At 44.7% G+C, this 15,796-nt stretch overlaps 2 protein-coding genes across 8 annotated transcripts in view; both read left to right on the top strand.

The window, feature by feature from the left end:
* Positions 1–15,796, top strand: part of CDC14A (cell division cycle 14A) — a 96,849-nt gene that overhangs the window by 57,102 nt on the left and 23,951 nt on the right. For 2 of the 7 annotated variants that reach the window (XM_081865913.1, XM_081865918.1), the window contains one exon: positions 3,111–3,781. The exons of the other annotated variants lie outside the window; for them this stretch is intronic. In XM_081865913.1, the coding sequence (XP_081722039.1) occupies positions 3,111–3,140 (30 nt within the window). In that variant the 3' untranslated portion in view covers positions 3,141–3,781. Of the gene's footprint in view, positions 1–3,110; positions 3,782–15,796 lie in introns of those variants that run through there. 7 annotated transcript variants of the gene reach the window in all.
* On the top strand, positions 13,052–15,734 carry GPR88 (G protein-coupled receptor 88). The gene has a single exon (XM_081866444.1). It carries the CDS (start codon positions 14,492–14,494, stop codon positions 15,605–15,607), a length of 1,116 nt encoding a protein of 371 aa, XP_081722570.1. The 5' UTR covers positions 13,052–14,491; the 3' UTR covers positions 15,608–15,734.

Here is a 15,796-nt window from a genome sequence, read left to right as displayed (position 1 = left end):
CTGTAGGACATACATACTGCATTTGAAATATTTAATGACAGCTCTTGGCTTTTATTTATCTTGCTCAGAAACATCTCTTGTTTAATGCAAATTGATTATATAGCCGGGAATGCATCTTAATAGCCCTTCCCTTTGGTTGCACAGCAGGCTATAATAGGTAGATTACATTTCATATTGGAGGATCTGCATACATAAGATTAGATTAGTTCTGACTGTACATAGCAGCCTGCTTGATGGCATGATAGCAGAATGGCACACACTTTAGGAAAATATAACATTAGAGAAGCAGTTTAGGGCCTGCACCTGTTGGCAAGAAAGTCAAAAACAAATGTACTGTGTCAAAACGTTGATCTTAATCATAAGTGCCTTGCTATACTTCTAATCAACGTCACTTAGACTTGGAAATAGCAAAGTAATTTGGGGGGAAAGTGTAGATGCAACAAATACACGGCCAAAAATTGAGTCCTCTTGGGGTCTGTGTCCTTTTTTGCTCCCTTCATCTGAGTAAAAGCTGGCTTAGCTCATCCTTATGAAAGTCTCTGAAAAATCTCAAAAGCATATACAGTGGAACCTTGGGTTACGGCGGGGATCCGTTCTGGAGGCCCCGCCACAACCCAAAAACAACACAACCCAAAGCATCACGTCTGCGCATGTGCACGATTTAGCGCTTCTGCACATGTGCACACGGCGCGAACCTGGAAGTAACCCATTCCGGTACTTCCGGATTTGCACTGGTCTCAAGCCAAGGGTGACATAAGCCGTAGGCAATGTCACCCGAGGCTCCACTGTAGAAAGTTTTATTATTATTATTATTATTGCTACAAAGAAGATAAGGAAGGCAAGATGGGCGTTTTGAGTTCCAAAATAGAAAAATCTTCCCCAATACAGAGACCACAAAGCAAAACTTTGACATTTTAATTTTTCATTGCTTGTGCCATATCCAGAAATTCACACGTTGGGTGTATTGCTATGTTCGCTTTTTCTTCTGTCAAATGGGCAGAGACTGGCTCCAGCGCTGTGAATACGCAGCACAAGTCAAGGCTGGTTCAAACATTCAGTGTCTGCACATTTTCTTCACGTGGTTATTTACATGGGTACAGCACGCAGCCTGCCAGCAGCCATTTCCGTGAACACAGATACAGCTTTCCATCAGCGGCTTTGATTACTACTGAACGATGGGGAGCATTTCTCTTTATATAGGTACATACACACATGTATAACCAAATGGAGAGAAGAATCTGGGCTTGTTCTGATAACATGGAGCATATTCTACTGTGTAAGGGTTTTTGTTTTTACCTTAATCCAGAAATGTTATTCAAACGAGTAAACACAATGATGGGAGAAATAGCAGAGCAGCAGGATGCGAGTATTAATAGTTGACAGTTCTAATAGTTGACACTTTATTACACTGACCTTTGGACCATTATAAACCTGCGGAGGCTTGCGTACAGCTTTCTCCCTGCTTAGATGTCTTAGTAAAGTTACTCCTGCAATTGAACGAGGTCTTTTCGGTGTTATCTGTCTTAGCTGGCATGTGGCTGGAAGGGTTTCTTCTAACATATTTACCTGGAGGTAAGTCCCATTGACTTCACTGGAGCTTACTGCCAGGTAAGTGAGCTTAGGTTTGGGACAAATGATGAGCAGTCTCGTGGATAATACTTGTGCCAGTTGCAAGAATGAGCAGGGTTTCAAAAGTCGCCCTTTGAAATCCACTTTCTCTTCTCAGAGTCCACAGGGCTTTGTTAATACAAATACCGGCATGCAATATACACTAACTACGGAATGCAATTTTATGGCTTGCTCCTAACTCTGCTAACTTTCTCCCCCATCCATCTTTGCTGCTTGCAGTACTGTTGATTCTCATTTGTACTTCCTACTGCTCCTTCCCCTTCTCTAAGACGTATAGCTAAAATGTTTCATTGTGCTTTAAAGTGTGCTGCTATTTCAAAACAAGTTAGCCATGCTACACTCACTTCCTGAACAAAGTTAAAACCTGAAGGGCGTTCTTTCATTGTTGAAGCTAAAGTGAATGCGATTAAACTACAAATTACTGCAATTTCATCTTGCCACTTTCTTTACGGAGATGAATTTTAGAGGTGATTATGACTGCGCCTTTTGTTTTAAAGCACTTAATGCAAAAGGCAGCGAGAATTCTTAATTGGTAGCAACAATGAAAACGAGTACTGTGGAACAAAGTGGGTCTCTGAAGATTCGTCAGCTGCCAAAAAGAAAGAAAAAAAAAGAAAAACAACACATTTCTATTCCTCATAATTTAACATTCATCTTTAATTACCATAACACAAAAGAAGTTTGCTATAGTAGTTCCGTTGGTTTTTGTGGGACACACTATACATTAGAGGAAAAAGAGTCCTTCTTTAAAAAATCCTATTAGCTGAAGTGCTTTTCCAGCCCAATCTTACTGTTAATTTTTGCTGTCTCTGCATGGCTGCAGCTGATACAAAACCACATCAAAATTTGCGTCCTCAAGGAAGAATGCGTCTTGTGTGTCTGCATGAATCTCTCTACTGGGGTCGCCTCCTTCCTGATATAAAGGAGGAAAGGCCAGATCAGAGACTCTTGCAGAAAAACACCAGGAAGTAGATTCCTCTGAGGGCAGGTAATTCTTCCTCTTTCACACTCCAAATCAGTGTTTCACAAACTTGGATACTGAACTACAATTCCCATCATCCCTGACCACTGGTCCCACTAACTAGGGATGATCTGATTTGTAGTCCAAAACCAGGTGGAGACCTAAGTTTGGGAAACACGGCTCTAAATGTAAACTTGCCTGGTTGTAAAGGCCCGAGCGTGCCTCCCATTTTAAGTGGGGGTATGCCTCAGCTAGCAGACATTTGGGAAACCTGATTTTACCACTTCCCTTTTACTCTTCCAGATGTCCATTTGTACTGTATTTTTCATAGTGTAAGTGTATTAACTTTGCTTCCTGGCCATGCCCTGGATCTCTCTAGTCAGTGTTTTTTGTTTTGTTTTTAGAACAAAAATAATCATAATGACAAGCTTGTTTGATATAGAAAAGTTGATTGTTAATTGAACCTCACTGTGTCTCTTAACTGAATCTTAACGCTAGTTTTTGTTTCTTGCCTGCACAGTCCCTTCAGTCTGAATATGTTCAGTACTAAAGCCTTGTTGCTTCGGTGAAAGCTGGACAATTCTTAAAATTCAGTTCTCTTCAAGAAGAGCAATGTTGTGGGGAAAACAACCAGCCCAAGGGGACGAGACCTCTTCACACACGATTAGAGCTAAAGACACCAAAATCTCTGAATTACCTAGAGACTTCAGTTAGTGACTACTACGAATGCACTGAAGTTAAAACTTACGACTAGTACAATTTTGTGTATAGATGCAAGATTTTAAAATGGAGAATATTTCTAATGGATTTTAGCAATATATTTGTAATTATGGTTCTCGATAACAGTGTTATTATAATGTGTGTATATAAGTATATATATATATATAAATATATATAAATATATATTGAGTAAAATATTTTGTGTGTATATAAATATCTATAAATTGTGTAAACATAGGCTATATTTTGATTTAAGCTTCACTTTTTTAATCCCTCCAAAACTGTGTGTGTATTTTTAAATGTCTTGTTTTACATTTCAAACATTAGCCAGCACCCAGAGGAAGCAATGGGTGAAAACCACTGCTGTGTACACCTGGAGGGGAATGGGTTTGTTGATAAGTGGCAGCCCCCCCCCCACCTCAGCCTTGTGGGTTGCTGCATCTCAGAGGGTCCTTCAACTTCTGCAGCATGCAACAATACTGCAACAATACTGTGGCTACAGTATTATAAATAATTTTTAATAGTGAGAAGAAAGTTAATATCAGCCTCATTGCTTTGGCTTTGAAAATGCTAATGTTTGAAATGGACATTTTTCAAAGGGATATAGAATGCCTATGAAGCAGGCCTGTTCTAGCATCCTTAATTAAGTGTCTTTTCCATGGAAAGGGAAAGTAATTTTTAAATAAATAATTAGTATGTTACCTTGTTAACATTTTCAGCCCAGTAATTTGTTCTGCAAAGACGTTCTGTTCTTTAGAGCCTTGCCTTTCTGTATTTTCCTTTTCTGTATAATTCAGTTCTAGAAACTCTACTGTATCAGAATGCAAAGCCAGGATGAAATATCCATCTATGTATAGTGAGGAAAGTGTTTGTGCATAGCACGGAAGACATGTACTGTCTGAAGTTGTAATAGTTGCAAAGATTTTGTCGCTGCATATTTAGACATGGAGGCAGGAGTTGCACGTTTCCACTATGGATTGCAGATTCACTGTTAAAACTATGCCCCTCTTTGTGTTTTACTCCTTCCATGTTCAGTCATGCTGTCCTACTTACTATACCGGTAAATGCTGTTGCTTTTCGCTCATGTCTTTTCCCAGTTCAATTTAATCACGGAACTATTCCAAACAATGCTATTGTAGGTCTTCACCATAACCCTTCAAAATTAGTTCTGAAATAACTGCACTTCTGATATTTCCGTCTACAGTATTGTCAGTGTCACTCAGAGTGCAATAATTGGGAAAGTGAAAAGGTAACGTTCATTTCACTTACAATTCATATTATGTGAAGGAGAAACCTCTGCACTCCTTGGTCATGTTCAAACAATCACATCTCAGCTTAATTGGCCAAGATAAGAACAAAACCTTTGCATTCATATGCAGCCCCATCGCTCATCTCTTCACAGGGCAAACAATCAAACCCAGAGACCTCTAACCATAATTTCTTATTTCAGCCAAACCAGAAAATTTATGAGCAATAGCTTCAGAAGAAATTGGGATATTAAATCAAGGTTTGAAGTTGATTTAATTTCCTGGCTTGTTGCAAAGCTGGTAACTATAGTTTTCCACTTCTCTTATTTAAACCAAGATACTGTTGTCTAAACCAGGACACCGCCCCAGGAATGTATTTTTTTGGTCATATCAAGGAGAGATAATTACTGATGAGTTTTTTTAAAAAAATAAATCATTATTTTGAAGGGAAATAGTCCTAATTATGATGGATAAATTCTTCTTGACTGAAGCTGGTTTAATCACTGAATTCAATATTTTTTTATCATATGTACATAAAATGTACTGTATATGAGTAAGCGATAGGCAGATTCTAAGGTAATTCTACCTCTATAAAGTTTGACATGTATTTTGTTACTAGCTTAGTTACTAGAAAGATGTACTATTTTTGCAATGTAGAAATAATAAACGCTAATAATAAAAGTAAAAATTATGCACAACTTAATTTCTTTGTTTTAATCAGGTGCTGGTGCACCCAATACTTCAGTTTTGTGAAATGTATTTGGAGGACCCCCTAGAATCGAAAACCACCGTCCCTCAAATTCAAGCCTTCCTTCACAGTAGCTGTTAATGTGGATTATTTCACTCTTGCAGCTACCCACTCCTCTCGCTGCTCATTTCTTGACTGCTGGTCTTTCTTGTTCTGGTGGCAACCTTGTCTTACGGACCCCTCACAGTCTTCCTGTTCCTGGTCTTGCAATTGAGGCCAGCCTTATTTCTTCCCAACCATGGCCAACATCTCTTCTAAAGCATTCACATTTGTTTTAAACCATCCTCTCAATCTTGTTGTGCTAAAAAAAAAACATGTCGGCATCATGTACAAAGGTGTCCCCTTGCTGTGTTAGCTGGAAGGTGTTTGGCAGACCTACCAGGAGGCTAACCATGAGCAAGTAGAGAGTGTTTCTTCATAGAGAATAGGAAAACCCTGTACAGTGGCACCTCGGGTTACAGACGCTTCAGGTTACAGACGCTTCAGGTTACAGACTCCGCTAACCCAGAAGAAATAGTACCTTGGATAGTACCTGTTCAGGATGAGAACAGAAATTGTGCTCTGGCGGCGCGGCGGCGGCAGGAGGCCCCATTAGCTAAAGTAGTGCTTCAGGTTAAGAACAGTTTCAGGTTAAGAACGGGCCTCTGGAACGAATTAAGTTCTTAACCCGAGGTACCACTGTATAAGCAAGGCCTGGGGAGTAGCTATCTGGCCTGAAATTAATAAAGAAATGTTAGAAGTTTCCACACATTTCCACTTCCACTTTTTACTGCTGAAGCGGAACAGACATCAATCAGAACAAAAGCAACTTTTTTTGTAGTGTATATGCACGTTTATATGGAATTCCCAAACAATGCCTTGCCATTTCAGTCTGTTCATAGCAGCCCGGTTCGCATGACAGTATATGGCAAGCCATATTCTGGCTTACCTTACCACGATGATGTGGCTACCCAGAGAGCAGCTTGAAGCCTCTTTGCTGCTCCTGCTCGGTCCTTTTTGCTTTCTCAACACACTGAGCTGTGTGGGTGTGGGTGTAGATATTCTCCTAAAAGCATCTGCTTTACATTTTCTAGTGAAAATTAAGTCCCATTTTTTCTTTCCCTGTAAAACATTTTATACCACTGAAATGATTTCTCGCCTGACATTTTCTTGCAGTTTAGCGCTATTCATGCATCTAATAAAAGGATGCAATTTTTCTGAAAAGAGGTCTCTGTAATGTCGATCCTTCCATAGATGTTTTACTGCAAGTCGTTTCATGAACAGCCAATCCTTCTCGGATTACCTTTTCGGAACAAATTCATTCAGTCTTGAGGAAGGAGGCCAGAAGACTCTCAGACCCTGTCCAAGCCTTCCCAGGAGGAAGGTAGCGTGAGGGCTGGGGGCAGTGTCAAATGCTGCAGAGAGCTGCCCCAAAAGGCCTCGGGGGTGGGGCTGCATGTTGGACCATCTAGATTTAGGCGTTTCAGTCTCTGCGTTTAGCAGTTCTCCCCTATGTGGCCAGCTGACAGCATAGGTGCCATAAATGGCACACAGAGGGATCACAAATTCCTTGTAGCATATCCAGCAAGAAGCAGGAGAAACTACAGCTTGTGGTCTCCGGCGCTGGGTTGCTCCCTGTTTGGTGTGATTTCCGCTTGAATCTGCTAAGCTATGTGAGGCTGTACATACAACTGCAGTATGTGCTGGAGTGACATGACAGTGTTTTTACGCTGTACAGTGGTACCTCAGGTTACATACACTTCAGGTTACAGACTCCGCTAACCCAGAAATAGTGCTTCAGGTTAAGAACTTTGCTTCAGGATGAGAACAGAAATCGTGCTCCGGCAGCGTGGCAGCAGCAGGAGGCCCCATTAGCTAAAGTGGTGCTTCAGGTTAAGAACAGTTTCAGGTTAAGTACGGACCTCCAGAACGAATTAAGTACTTAACCTGAGGTACCACTGTATACCGCACTGTGATCCTCAGAGAAAAGGCAGTACCAGATTTTTCGACTATATAAGACGCACCACACAAGATACACCGTATTTTTCAACCATATAAGATGCATATAAGAGGCACCCGATCATAAGATGCATCTAGTTTTAGAGGAGGAGAACAAGAAAAAAAACGTTCTCTCCCTCTCTGCTCAGCGCTTCTCCAGCAAAGCGGGAGGAGAAACGGAAGGGGCTCTGTTTCCCCTCCTGCTTTGCTGAGGGAGCGCTGTGCAGCTCCCCCTCTGTGCTCAGCACCCCTTCAGCGAAGTGGCAGGAGAAGCGGAGCCCCTTCCATTTCTCCTCCCGCTTTGCTGAAGGGGCGCTGCGCAGAGAGAGAAAGCTGCGCAGCGGCTCTCCAGCGAAACGAAGACAGGAGAGCAAGAGGGATCGATCCTCTTGCTCTCCTGGCTTCAGTGAAAGCAACGCAAAACCTCTGGAGCACAGCGGGAGCGCTCCCACTGCGCTCAGGAGGCTTCGGGCAGCTATCGCTGAAGCCAGGAGAGCAAAAGGGATCGGTGCACACCGATCCCTGTTTCTCTCCTGGCTTCAGCGAAAGCTGCGCAGCCTGTATTCGCTCCATAAGACACACACACATTTCCCCTTACTTTTTAGGAGGGGAAAAGTACGTCTTATAGAGCGAAAGATACGGTATATAAATTTAATACTATATTCATGCCATTTCCACCACCCCCTCCCAAAAAACAAACCTGATTGCACACTGCCTAAATGACCTTACTGAGTCAGACCACTGATGCATATATCTCAGTATTGTCCACACTGACTGACAGCTGCTCATCTGGATTTAAGACGAGATGTTCCCAGCGCCACAGCCTTTCGGTGACTGCTAACTGCATTTCTTACCCTTTCTGAAAGTGATCTCTTAAGAAAGGGAACACTTCTCTTTTTTTAACATGCAGAGAACAGGAATTGCTCTGCGGGGTTTTGTCTTTCGTTCTAAGTGCAGCTGGCATCTTGGGAAGGGGAAGTTAACGGAAGAAGAGGAGGTGGCGGGAGCTGCACGTTAGATTGCCATTGCCAGGCTAGCACTTCACAGTTTCAATGGCGGCTGTACTTTTGCACTCATTGCGGCTCTTGATCTTTCCAAGGCAGCTTAGAGAGGCGTGTTCAAACCATGCTCCTCGTTCTAGTCCAGTGTGAGGGCGTCGGGAGGTGGTTTTCAGCTCCAAAAGCCACGCGGGGGGGGACGGGACACACACAAGAAATTGCCATTCCCATGATTTGAGTAGCTTTTGTTTCTTTGAAATGGTTTTGCCCGCCCAGGGCCAGTTCCCACTTTTTGCATGGCAAGTGCATACAGCGCGGGAGGCTGCAATCATGTCTTTGCAGTTGGATAAAGGCTAAGCCGCAGGGGTCAGCAAACTTTTTCATCAGGGGGCTGGTCCACTGTCCCTCAGACCTTGTGGGGGGGCCGGACTATTTTGGGGGGGGGAATGAATGAATTCCTGTGCCCCAGAAATAACCCAGAGATGCATTTTAAATAAAAGGACACATTCTACTCATGTAAAAGCACGCTGGTTCCCGGACCATCCGTGGGCCAGATTTAGAAGGCGATTGGGCTGGATCCGGCCCCCGGGCCTTAGTTTGCCTACCCATGGGCTAAGTTGTTCGAAGGATCTGTGCATCTGGAAGCAAACATGCACCGTTGGGCTTCCTGGTGCACGGCCAAAGGATGCACCCTTGATTTTAAAAAAAAATATTATTATTTTATTATACACCATAAATTGTAAAAATGCAAGGCGGTGTTGCAGATGTTCACAGGCTACATAGCCCCTTTGACATGTTTCAGCTGTTTTTACACCAAAGAAACCTCTCCACTTTTAGAGCATTTAGCTCGACAGACAACACTACTATTATTTGCAGCTGATATCCAAGTCTAGCTTTGATTGTGTATGGGCGGAGGCGTCCGATGATAGCAGCCAGTGGAATAGTCTGAAGCCATATTTTCAATATTTGCACACCAAAACTGGCTCCTCCAGATGTTGTTGGACTCCAACTCCCATCAGCCCCTGCCAGAATGGCTTAAAGGTCAGGGATGATGGGAGTTGTAGTCCAACAGGTGGAAGGCCGCAACTTCCCCATCCCTGTCCTGAAACAGGTGAGGTAATACAGAGCAAGCGCTTCTTTAAGCATGTGTGGAGTGTTTTTTCCTCTCCTCCAAGGATGCCCCCCCCTACCCTCAGATACAGGATTGTTTGTAGGGGATCTACAGCAGATGGGGGATGGATCACATTCTAACAAAAACAACCTGCTTTCTGGTAGAGATAAGGCTGCGAGATAAACCTACCTTGCTGTTGTACTAGAAGTTTTTAACTTTGCAATTTTGGATTTTATTTGCTTGTTTAACACACAGGAGCATACAGGCATCTGAAGGCAGCCCTGTGTAGGGAAGTTTTTAATGTTTAATTATGTTTTTGTATATGCTGGACGCCACCCATAGTGGCTGGAGCAACCCAGTCAGATGCACGGGGTACAAATATTATTATTATTATTATTATTATTATTATTATTATTATTAAAAAGAGTATGTCCCCATCTGCTATCTGAACTGGTATGGCCTGCTTAGCTGCCTTTAGATTTTATCGCTTCAGTTTACTCCATGTGATCTTCATATAGGCTGCATTGATATATTTAAAGCACATCCCCCCCCCCAAAAAAAAATACTGGGAACTGCCGTTTGTTAAGTGTGCTGGGAATCATAGCCCTGGGGGTGGGGGTTGAACTACAGTTCCCAGAGTGATTTGGGTGGGTGCTTTAAATGTGTTTTAAATGTATGGTGTGTACAGGCAAAGCTTTGCATATGCTGCAAGACGTCAAATGTAGAGTTCTCAAGTGATGTGCATTGCTGGGGAAACCCAGAGTACTGGGGGAACCTAGCTAGGTGGGTGGGGTATAAATATATTATTATTATTATTATTATTATTATTATTATTATTATTATTATTGCATGAGTGAGCCAGTCCTCAAAAATATACAGAAGTGTTCACAAAATCTGTCCATAAGTAGATAAAGAGAAGATGAATGAATGAAAATGCCTTGGTTTTAGAATGCTGCTGCTTGGGATATTTCATTCTTATCCACTATTTTGTTAATTTATTGAATAATTTACTTTCAAAATGCTGTCCTTCCATTGATGCAAGTTTGTATTTGCTGTACAGTCTTTTTAAGTTTAATAAATAATTTTGTTTATGGATATATATTCTTTGCCTGGGAGCAAAAGAGCAGCAGGTGGCTATAGATGAGCCTCCATTGGAAGGGCCTTACATAATGGGAGCATCACAATGAAGAACCAGCATTATGATTTGTGCCTCCCCCCACCCAAAAGAAAGAAAGAAAGAAAAAGAAAGAAAGAAAGAAAGAAAGAAAGAAAGAAAGAAAGAAAGAAAGAAAGAAAGAAAGAAAGAGAGGATTTGGTTTTAATCCAGTTGTAAATCAGTGTTGGTAACTCTGAATTAGAGACAGAGCCATTTCAGCCCTCTCTGTTCCCGATTCTTCTCAAATCTTAAATCCAGTTCTCCACATTTCTGCAGCAACTCAGTTGGTCTTTAAGGTGCTACTGGAAGGAATTTTTTTATTTTGTTTTGACTGCAGCAATTTGCAATTCTCGTGAAAATTCTTCCGCATGTCGTTGTCAATTTATCCCAATAGGCACATTTTTGTATGCAGCTTTGACTTATAGAGTCCAGATTTTTGCAAGCAATTCCTCCTAAAGGAACGCATTTTTGAATGTTATTTTCTCCAATATATTCATATTTATGCGTATTTTTTAACCTTACAAATATGGATTTTTGTAAACCGTACTTGGAGAACTGCATCATTTATTATTATTTTTGGATGAATGCGGATGGCTGTGCTTCAGTTTTTGTTTTATAGGCGTTCCCCCCACCCCATTTATGTGGGGGGTTACATTCCGGGAGCCCATACACATAAGTGAACTTGCATAAAGTGGGGAGCACCCTCTAAAAAAACTCTTAAAAGCCTCAAAACACCCGTTTCTTCCTGCTGTCCAGCTCTCTCTCCACACAACTCCCTCTCCAACTTGAGCCGAAGCTCTGCGGCCGGCTGGAGGCTGGATGATGCGCAGTAAAGCATCTGTGCAGCTACTGCTTCGCTCCCCCGAGTGTCGGCTGCTAGACGGGGAGCTGAGCAGCCTAAACAAAGCCCCACTGTACCTCAGGTCTCTTTGGGGCTTCATCCGCCCTCGCTGACATCTTCTCCAGGCTCTGAGGAGATCTCCAGAGCTCTCCTTCCACTTCCTGGTTTGTTGTTGTTTAGTCGTTTAGTCATGTCTGACTCTTCATGACTCCATGGACCAGAGCACGACAGGCACTCCTGTCTTCCACTGCCTCCCGCAGTTTGGTCAAACTCATGCTGGTAGCTTCGAGAACACTGTCCAACCATCTCATCCTCTGTCGTCCCCTTCTCCTTGTGCCCTCCATCTTTCCCAGCATCAGGGTCTTCTCCAGGGAGTCTTCTCTTCTCATGAGGTGGCCAAAGTACAGGAGCCTCAGCTTTACGATCTGTCCTTCCAGTGAGCACTCAGGGCTGATTTCCTTAAGAATGGATGCGTTTGATCTTCTTGCAGTCCATGGGACTCTCAAGAGTCTCCTCCAGCACCATAATTCAAAAGCATCAATTCTTTGGCGATCAGCCTTCTTTATGATCCAGCTTTCACTTCCACACATCACTACTGGGAAAACCATAGCTTTAACTATACGGACCTTTGTTGGCAAGGTGAGGTCTCTGCTTTTTAAGATGCTGTCTAGGTTTGTCATCGCTTTCCTCCCAAGAAGCAGGCGTCTTTTAATTTCGTGACTGTTGTCACCATCTGCAGTGATCATGGAGCCCAAGAAAGTAAAATCTCTCACTGCCTCCATTTCTTCCCCTTCTATTTGCCAGGAGGTGATGGGCCCAGTGGCCATGATCTTCGTTTTTTTGATGTACTTCCTGGCACCGTTCTATTTATTTAATTATTTCCTGGCGAAGCATGCATGTGCGGTTGCCCACAAGTCGGCTGCGCGTAAGTGGGGGGTGCCTGCATTTCAGAAACTGCGGATTGGGTCGATTTGGTTTTGAAATGTGACCCGAGTCGCCTTTTTGTCCTCCGTACAGTCTCTGAATAGGTATGTATCTCCCCATGTACATTGAAACACACATCCAGAAAGTATAAGGTGTCTGGAATTTGCATCAGCTACAATCCTAGTAGACAACTTCTTGAGCGTAGCAGCATTTATGTTGGGGGGGGGCACCCGCTTGTCCTCATCCTCCGTCTGGCTCCGCCTAGCAGATTCGGAACGAAACATCTCCCCAACAGTTGTTTTAAATGACTTTCTGTTGACCTCAAGGTCTCAGGGAGAAATCTGTCAAAATCTTCAGTGGTTTCAAAACTAGGGAATTAAATAAAAATAATAACATTGTTGACTGAGGCCTGAGGGCTTTCCGCAGTATAAATAGCCTGTGGGGAATTTCCAGTCGTTTCTAGACAGGCCTCGTAGGGGCGCGCTCTCAGGAGAGAAGGCCAAGAACTATGAGAAGCTTCTAGAAGCTGAGCTACCTGCGATGCGATTGGTCGGTTCGCGAAAGCCACGCCTATCGCTCTGTCGGTTGCGTCTCTCGAACGCGCCACGACATCATCCATGTGACCTCCGTGAGCGCTTTCAAATATTCTGATCATTCCTACTTTTAGTTAAGTATTTTATTTTATTTATTTATTTATTTATTTATTTATTTATTTATTTATTTACTTGATTGAGGAGGAGGAGCTGTCCATCCCCCGCCCCCCAGACCAAGCCCATGGGAAACTTCCACCTTGTTGGATTGGGGCATTTTGGTGCACCCACCTTGGGCATTTTCAGGCAGGGAGATCACTTTGTGATTGTTAATTGACAGCTTTCAATATAAGGACAGCACCTGCCCCCTCCCTCTCTTAGGAAAAGCCATGTACTGCATCCCTCCTATTTTGTACCTTTCTCAACTCCGTTGCCACGACACTTTGCATTCACAAGGACAGGTTTCCGGAGGTGGGGGAACCCTATGGGAAAAATACACCAGAGAATCGGCACAGTAATATGATGAAGACTCTGTTGCCAAGGAGCAGAATGTTTTAAGCAAGAGCGTGGTTTTTTCCTCCCCATATTGCAACTAAAGATTTGATCTAAAATTAGATTTTTATTTTTTTATTTTAAAAAAAAAGGAGAAAGGAGGAAATAAACCAACCACATCCTCACGGAGGGGAGTCAGAGGAAATGGAAGTAGATGTGAGCAAAGGAATTTCTTCTCCATCCTGGAAATCAGTGCTACAGGAGAGGTCCAGGAAGAGACCAGAGGGGGGTGATTTGAGAACTCCGGTGGGTGGCGATGGAGGCAGGGGGAGAGAGATCTGTCTCTGTAATTGCAGGCTTTTCAGTGCAAGCTGGGTTCTTTCTTTTTCTTTTCCCCCTCCCCTCCCCTCCCTCTCCCTCTCTCCTGCTCTCGCAAGCCTGAAACCTGCTGCATAATTCATAAAGATGAGAAGCGCCGAATTTCCCCAGGCTGATAATACAGTGTGCATGCTGTAAAGCGAGAGAAGATGCTCCAGGTCTTCAGATGAGCTGCTGCCGCTCTTGAGGCCATTGCCCAGAGGGTGCCGGGACTCCTGGTATTTCCACAGCTGAGGCTTCTTTTCTTCTGCCTTGCTTGCTTCCTCGCTCGCCTGCCTGTCTTTGGGCACTCGTTGCTGGCTGCACTCGACCAGGAGAATCTAACTTTGCTGCAGCCATGGAGATTTGGATGCAAGCTCTGGATTCCGCCCTCCTTCTGCTTGCCTGGCTTGCAAACACCAGCCTTGGATCCATCGGCAAGCTTGCTCTTTCGTGATCTGGCATACTTGCAGCCTCCTCTGTGTAGAAATACAGGGAAGAAGACCCACGTATCCCTTCTTTCACCTCTGCCAACAACTGACTCTGGAGACCTGGCATGATCGGAGAAGTTGGTGTTTTTCCATGGGATCCAGTCTTGCTCTCTGCCTGTTTTGGAGATCACCGTCTACATTCTGGGACGTCATGTATGTTTGGTACTTTTCTGACGATCTGCTTTGGCTCCTGCTGTGTTCTGCCTGGTCTAGGAGATTTTCCTGGATTTCTTCATGGCTCAGCTTAACCTTCTCCAGAACTGAGCAGTGCTGAGGTTGGTCTGGAGTGCCTCATTTGTGCGCCGCACAATGCCCAATATCTCCTTCTCCTCTTCTTCCTCCTCCTCCGCCTGGAGCTCTAGATCCTTGCAACAGCTGCTTTGTGAAGAAGACTCCCTGGGGACGAAGATCTCTTTGTCACTCTTCTACTTGCTGCTAGCCATCTACGGGACCATATCCAACATCATGGTCATCTACCTGGTCTTCACCTTCAGGAAGCTGCGCACCACCAGCAACGCTTTCATTGTCAACGGTTGCGTTGCGGACCTGAGTGTCTGTGGCCTTTGGATGCCGCAAGAGGCGGTGCAGGGACTGCTCCCTTCCGGGTCCCCAACAGTGCGGTCAGAAGGGTACCGCTTGCTCCGTGCTGGGCTGGTGGGCCTTGGGCTCATCGTCTCACTGCTCTCCCACCTGCTGGTGGCCCTCAACCGCTATGTCCTCATCACCAAGCCGCCCATCACGTACCAGGCTGTTTACCAGAGGAAGCACACGGCCTGGATGATCAGCTTGTCCTGGGGGCTGGCCCTCCTCCTCGCCTCCGTCCCCCCAGGACTGCAGATGTGGCAACCCAGCCGGCAGGAGTCTCGAAACGGCACCAGTACCAAGAGCTCGAACTACATGGGCCTTCTGGTAGCCCTGGCTGTCCTCAGCCAGACAGTCCTCCTGCTCTACTGCTACATGGGGATTGTCAGGAGGGTGAGGGGCAGCGTCAAGCGCGTCAGCGTCCTCAACTTCCACCTGCTCCAGCAGCTGCCCTTCCCAGCAGCCCCGGCGGCTCCCCGCCGGGCCCGGCGCCTGAGCAGCATCTCCGTTTTGCTCCTCTGCCTCGCGTTCCTCCTGGCCACGCAGCCTCTGGTGTGGGTCAGCTTGCTGGGCTTTTTCTTCTGGCCCATGCCCCGGGGGCTGCAGATCGCCAGCTGGCTGCTCTTCTGTTCTCTCTCTGCCTTCAACCCGCTGCTCTATACGTGGAAGAACGAGGAGTTCCGCCGCTGTGCCCGCTTAGTGCTACCCGGAGGGGAAAACCCGGCGGTGGCGGTAGCTGCCGCAGCAGCCACTAATGCCCTCCCCACAGTGTCTCTTCCCTCTCAGGAGCCATCGCAGCTGGGGACCAAGGTGGAAAGTCTAGGCAGCTTAGTGCTTCACTGACACACACACACCCCAAATTTGCACGCTCTTAGGTGAAAAGTTGTTGGGAGACATTAGACTTGGACTCAGGCAGGGGTCAGCAACGTTTTTGTGGCTTGGGCCGGTTCACGGTCCCGCAGACGCTGCAGTGGGCTGGAGTGTATGTGCACGTGCTCAAATGCTATTTCCGGCACTCCTTCCTGTGCAGAG

Source organism: Podarcis erhardii, assembly GCF_964252035.2.
Source record: "Podarcis erhardii genome assembly, chromosome: 6".
Taxonomy (NCBI): Eukaryota; Metazoa; Chordata; class Lepidosauria; order Squamata; family Lacertidae; genus Podarcis; species Podarcis erhardii.
This window is presented reverse-complemented; position numbering and strand designations above follow the sequence as displayed.